Genomic DNA, 6,757 nt, shown 5'->3' with positions numbered 1-6,757 from the left:
AATTTGACTATTTGAGTATTGCCAGTAGAAAAGCTAGCATTAGTTTAATTTTCAACGATCTTGATGAGTAGTAGTACTCTACTTAGAGTCCATTTTAGTGCAACTTATATAGTTTTCTGCTAAATTTTTTTTTGTTGAAAATGTCATGAAGTGTACTTGTAATTTGATAAAGTGAGATAAATTTTTTTTTTTAAAAACTGTGTATAAAAATTAAAAGCTAAACAAATAAACTCAAGTCAAATCCAAACCGACACTTAACAGGTGGGGTTTTGAGGCACACTAACACGTTATATGCACACAAAAAATTTTGGTTAAAATTTGTCTGAATGGCCGACTTTCATTAAATCACACTTTTAAAAATTTTATTTTGTGGAGTAAGTTATATAGTATAGTAGGCACCCAAAAGAATATTATACTATTCATGTAGGCATAAACTTTTTTTGATTTTAAGTATCTACCTTTTCAATAGCCTATTGTCGTCAACCCAACTCTTTTTCCTTGCATTTCCAGTCAAAGTTTGGAGTGAGATTCTAAATTGCATGTTGGCTCTCTCTCTCTCTCTCTCTCTCTCTCTCTCTCTCGTATAGAGTTTAAATTAATCGATGCTCTAGCTCTCTTTTGGTTGCTGCTAATAAGTTCCTCTACTGGAGTTTAATGTACTTGTTATAGAGTATCATTATCAGCAAACTAATATGCAGATATATTTGTTTTCAAGTGCACAAAGAAAATACAGAAAAAAAATATATCTAACACTCTCAAATACACTCCTAAATTTTGTAATATTCACACAAAAACAATGTTGAATACACCAACTATTGGAATATTCACTTGTAAATAGCATGGTTAGTTGAGTAGTGAAGTCCTATATTGAATGATAATAAAAAAGTGAGTACTTAATATAACATAGTTAAGTTTAAATTTATTTGCTTACTCCTTTGGGTCAAGTGGTGTTCCTAATATGTTACATTAGCTGGTGTTGTAGTGTTGTCCATTAGAGCATCCGTAGCAGTTGTTGCAAATGTGCCAAATGCCAAATATTTGGCACATTTGGCACACTAAACACAAAAACGAAGCATTATCAGATGTGTCAAATGTGCCATATTTATGCAACAGTGAACAATATCATTGCATTTTTGCCACGGTACAGACAAATGTGGCAAATGGGTTTATTATTATTTTTATTGACTTTTCTCTCTCCTCTTAGTTATTTAATTGATTTTTTTTCTCTCTCCTCACAATCTATCTCTCACTCTCTCTCTCTCTTAACCGGTCTCTCTCTCCCTCTTCAGATCAGATCAGCTCCTCCCTCAACCTCAAACGTCTCTCTCTCTTTGCACCTTAAATCAAACCCAAAAATCTTCCCTGTCGATCTCGATCTCCCCAATTTCGGTCTCGATCTTGCCGATCTCAGTCTCGATCTCGCCGATTTCGATCTCAATCCCTACCGATCTCAATCTCGATCTCGCCTCTGTCAGCTCCTTCCTGCCGATCTTGATCTCGCTGCCTTACTTTCCAGTCATCGCTGCCTCACTTTCCAGTCCTCGCCACCGATCTCGCTAGTCCTCACCACTGATTTCGCCACCTCATTCTCCATAACTCGCCGCCGATCTCGCCGCCGACATCCACAGCCCTCATTGTCGACCTTCAGATCGTTGTTTGAGTTTTTTTTTCCCCTCTTTTTTTGAGGTTTTTGGATTTGGAATTTGCTAGTGTTGTTACTGTTGATGTTGTTGGTTTGTTGGTGTTGTTGGTGTTGGATTGTTGGTGTTGTTGCTGTCGATGTTGTTGATCGGCGTTGATATAGTTGCTGTTGTTGATGATAATAGGTAGAGATAATATATTATTTTATTGTGTAGTAAATATTAATTTAATGTATAGAATTGAATTTTACAACATCTGATAAATGGAATGTTGTAAAATGATGTGGTAAAATAATAAAGTAAGGTTTTTTTTGCAACATCTGCTAGGATGCTCTTACTAAAAGGTAAAAACAACCCATTTATATCATTCTTTGGTTTTTTTTTATAATTTTTTCCTCAAAATTACAAATTTCCTACACACACACACACACACACACACACACACACACACACACACACACACACATATATATATATAGAGAGAGAGAGAGAGAGAGAGAGAGAGAGAGAGAGAGAGAGAGGAATGTAATATTTCTTCTCATATATATGACTAATATAAACCAGTTGACACTAACGCTCTGTTTGTTTCAGCATTAATGTTTTCTGGAAAACTGGTCATTTTTCATAAAATATTTTTTGGAAAACTATCTCATTTTCCAGTGTTTGGTAACAATCTTAAAAATGAGTTTGAGAATGTTTTCTAGTGTTTGGTATGCACAAATATTTTTTGGAAAACTATCTCATTTTTTTAGAAAACTATCTCATTGTAATTATACCACTGCAATTTTTGTGGCTCTGGAACTCTAAGCATCAATACCAAGTGAATAGAAATACACATTGCCAAGAAGTGCTTAAGTCTTACCATCCTACACCTTTGTAGCAGATAACTTTCTCAGCTTTATGTCATGATTGAGCATGGCACTTACACTCTTAACCACCAAAATTATGCAATCAATATCTACTAGTAACAATGGCAAACCAATCATTCCATATTAAAATAATTTTTAGCCAACAAAAGGACTAAAAGTTGCTTCCAGATCCACATTCCCATGAAACAAAAGAACTAAAAGTTGAAAACCAATGCCCATTAAAATGATCTTGAAACCTACAAACTAGACGCCAAATAGTTTGATAAATACCAAAATGTCAAATTGTCCAAATAGAAAAGCATAAATTCTAACAAAAATGCACCTACATAATCAAAATTGGCTTAAATAGTTGTCAAAGAAGTTCTGCAGCCATTGTCTACGGAGCTTGTCATTTTTCAACATAAATGACCTTGCTTGTTTTTCATCCCCATTCAAATGGTCAAATGCAGCCGCAAGCATATTTTCTTCAAACCCATCCATCTTCATAACTTCTTCATAAAGACTACCAAAATTTAGCTGATTTTCAGAAATCTTTTCTATTGCAGAGGCAACCTTACCAAGTTGTATAGACAAATCTTGGTAAATAGCATCTTCAATCATAGTAGCATGACTTCGTTTCTTGTGAGACCTTGTTTCATTTGAAGCCACATGTGAGGGATCAACTTGCTTCTTTTTGGATATGTCATCAACATCAGCATCAACAAGCGGAGGTGAGTCATCCAATGCTTCTACACCTATATCACCAACTCCCTTGGAAAAACCTCCTGTAGCCATATCCTTACCCACAACCAAAGCCATCTCATCAAACATCTCAATTTTCTTGTTTAGAAATTGTGCATGATTTGGATGTGCCTGTGTAAAGAAAGGAAAAGAAACAATGAAAAAGAAAAAGAAAGGAAAAGAGTCAAAAACTAATATGAGAGCAATAAGAATAATGAAAAAAAATTTAAACTTTATAATGATATAAACTAAAAAGTTTCTACCTATAAAATAAAAATAATAAAAGTTTCTTACCGCGACTTCTTCATCATACACTGTCCTATCACAGGTGATCATTTTCAAATCATCATTCCATCCAAACCCGCTTTTCTTATTACGAAGTAATGCAATTGTATTCCAATTGGTTTTGAGTGTTTTAAAGCGATGTTCCACATGCTTTGGAGTACATTTAGTCATAAATTTCTCAGTAATTGCTTCAGCTACTTTAGCATATGATGCATGTTTAAAAGGAGAGAAAAAGCAAAGAGAAGGAAAAAATTGAAAGCTTACCTTGAGACTGTGATACAGAGTAGGCGCTAGAAATAGTTGTTTCCCGCGGCTAGAGAGAGTAAAGAAAAAGATAATATTTATAGGAAAGATGTGATGGCTGAGAGAGAGATCGTTTTCCGAAAAAAAAAATTGGAAAAAATTCCATAGAAAATAAGCCTTATTTTTATTAGGGTTTTCCATTGACTAAAGATAGTTTTCCGTTGACTAAATTTTTTTTGTGCTACCAAACACTGGAAAATGTGGAAAACTATCTATATAGATAGTTTTTCAGCGAAACAAACAGAGCGTAAATCAAATGGAAAATAATCTCATTAGTTTGTTGAACAATAATCTCACGTTAATAAATTCTATTAAATTCACAAGTTTTTAAACAAAAGTGTGAAAAATAAAAAATCCGGATTAGATCCCATTATTTATTATCTAGTGGATTTTTGAAATAATATTCAATTAATTAAATTATGTGATCACAATTATAACCATAAAAACAGCAAGTCACCAAATCTATAAACAAAGCAACTAAGACAATGAAAATACCAAACAACAGTATGATGAAAAAGAGAAAAACAAATGGAGAATGTTTCCAAAAGAAATTCAAGTGAAGGGGCTAAGCCGGTAAGTGGTAACATATCCCAATTAAGAAAACCCATTAAATGAAAAGAGTTTACAATCTAGAACAAAACACTTGTTACATATACTCTACGACCTTGTAAATAAACTCACTCTTGCGGCTCATAATAACTTTAAAACTCTAAACTTCTCGTATATGGATCCCTTCATGATCAACCTGTCCATGTCAACGAATCAGAACATTTGGCCTACTCCAAGGCACACTCTCGAAGGTTTGATCTCCAATGAATTCACTAAGATGAAGGCTTTGTGGTATCAAGCTTTTGAATCACACACTGATAAGTAAACCAAATTAAAGTTCTCATGGGAGCTCACGGGAAGGAGGCTGCTGAATTTTTTCTTTGAATGAAACTGAGTTTCTACCTCTTCAACCTCTTGGATAGGCTTCATAAAAGTGTTTTAAGTAGAGTTAAAATAAATAATAGTTTCTTCTGTAAAGTAAACATTAATTTTATTATTTATTGGTTTTGAATCCTTCAAAAATTCAAGCTACTAAAATTCGATCTGTGCTATCATCTGAAAGGTGAGATTTATTAAACATTTTTCCTCTTGAACGTCAGTGCATGGGACGAAGTAAATAGGAGAACATTTTTCGTAAATTACTTGCATGGACTTTTATGCCTCTCAACTTTTTGATCATGTATAAAAGGCTCTATTAAATCCTTGTCATCAACTCTTTGTATGTCGCTGCTTAAGCTAGCTGCTAGCTATTTTGACATAGAGGGCGTTTTCTAATTGATTTTAATTAATTCATACCATTGCTAGCTGTGCTAACGAGAGAGAGAGAGAGAGAGAGAGGTTAAGAACAACTTTTATACACTGAAGCACAAAGAACAACTTTATATATATACACTACACTGAAGAAGCACAAATGGATCGAATTGAACGTACAACAAACTAAACTAATTAATTGAGAAAAAACTAATGAAGTTCAATTGTTGTACAGAGTGACCTACGCCAGGACTATGACCTGGTGCTGTGGGTCGAAAGTCATCAACATGTTCCGTCTTACTTGTCTGCTCTGATTGGTTAGTGTGACCACCTACCTTCGCTGCAGTCAAGGTGTTCACGTGCATGGAGCATTTATTGCACGCCGCCTGATCAGACTTCAGATGCCTTCCCTCAACGTCTAAAATTGCATGATACAATACCAGAACAAGAAGGAAAGCACAAACAACATTGAGCTTAGTGTTTGCCATAATAAAGAGAGATATTTCGCACTAAGCCAATTGAGAGTAGGGTGGGAGAGTGAGAGTTATACCTCTTCTGTTGTGGTGTATAGGTATTTATAGAAGGGTTTAAGAGCCTAAAAGTCCCATTGGAAATGGAGTAGTTGAGTGTCAAAATTAACCAAGCAAATGAGGGCCCTTTCAAGTGGGAAGATTCCTTAAAGTGTGATAAAATATAGTATACGTACTTCTAAAAAAAAAAGGAACAGAACTAAAAAGAAAGGGTGGGCGGCTTATATTAACAGTTGTTTGTGTCCAACTGCTCATGTATGAAAAGTTTATTAGAAATAAAATATTAACACGTGGACGATTTAATTGGGTAATTAAATCGGGTAATAGTAATCAGAATCGAATAATAAGTTATTAATTTAGTTAAAATTGGTTCACTAAAATTTGTATTAAAATGATATCTTAACAAGTTGTTTTCAATACTTTCACAAAAAGGCTCTTAAGCTATTAACTTTTTCAACTTTCACAGACTCAAATGCTAAACTTAACAAAGGTTAAAATCGCCTAACTTTGCCAAGTTGTATGTATTCTTTTTGTCCCTTGACCACATGCAACTATCTCCTCAACTTTTCTATTAAATATAATTTTTTTAGATCCTTGACCTAAGCCCCGAGTTCGCAATTCTATAGGATCTTTAATTCTATTGGGATATTTGTATTCAAATTGATTCTTCGTCGTTAATGGTTCCTTTTCTTTTCAAACACAAAGGTCGACTGCATTAGGGCCCTATAACAATGAACCTTCCCACTAATCATTTCACTAACCCTAATATTTATTTTTGTTGGGTTAAAATAAATTGACCCCTTGCAAATTAATTAATTATCCAAGTTAATTAATTAATCAAATTACATGTAATAGTGTGATAGCACAAACAAATGATCAAATAACTAAATGTAGCGGAAAATAAAATTGACACAGGTGATTTGTTTACGAATAAGAAAAACTATCGAGGCCAAACCCTCCGAGTGAATTTAAGGTCACTACTCTCAAGAATCTACTATTATCCCTAAACTCCTACTGTATAAGATAATGTTGAATTCATATGTTTACCATATTTTTACAACAAATTCTAAATAGTAGTTGTATAAGATAATGTTGAATTCTTATGTTTATA

At 33.8% G+C, this 6,757-nt stretch overlaps 1 protein-coding gene across 1 annotated transcript; it reads right to left on the bottom strand.

The window, feature by feature from the left end:
• Nucleotides 1-2,736: 2,736 nt before the first annotated feature.
• On the bottom strand, nucleotides 2,737-5,604 carry LOC142625396 (uncharacterized). The gene is made up of 3 exons (XM_075799064.1): nucleotides 5,358-5,604; nucleotides 3,524-3,708; nucleotides 2,737-3,361 (listed from the first exon to the last, which is right to left on the bottom strand). Exons 1-3 carry the CDS (start codon nucleotides 5,602-5,604, stop codon nucleotides 2,840-2,842), a joined length of 954 nt encoding a protein of 317 aa, XP_075655179.1. The 3' UTR covers nucleotides 2,737-2,839.
• Between the last annotated feature and the right edge of the window lie 1,153 nt (nucleotides 5,605-6,757).

The sequence above is a fragment of the Castanea sativa genome, chromosome 2 (assembly GCF_040712315.1).
Source record: "Castanea sativa cultivar Marrone di Chiusa Pesio chromosome 2, ASM4071231v1".
In the NCBI taxonomy this organism is placed as follows: domain Eukaryota; kingdom Viridiplantae; phylum Streptophyta; class Magnoliopsida; order Fagales; family Fagaceae; genus Castanea; species Castanea sativa.
Note: the sequence above shows the minus strand (reverse complement) of the source record. Positions and strands in the feature narration are given on the sequence as shown.

Excerpts from the sequence above, each read along its gene's own strand:
- LOC142625396 (XM_075799064.1), bottom strand. The coding sequence starts at position 5,604 with ATGGCAAACACTAAGCTCAATGTTGTTTGTGCTTTCCTTCTTGTTCTG. Across the intron at positions 3,709-5,357 it reads AGGTCATAGTCCTGGCGTAG|CTGAAGCAATTACTGAGAAA; the intron begins GTCACTCTGTAC and ends ATGCTAAAGTAG. Across the intron at positions 3,362-3,523 it reads TGTATGATGAAGAAGTCGCG|GCACATCCAAATCATGCACA; the intron begins GTAAGAAACTTT and ends TTCTTTACACAG.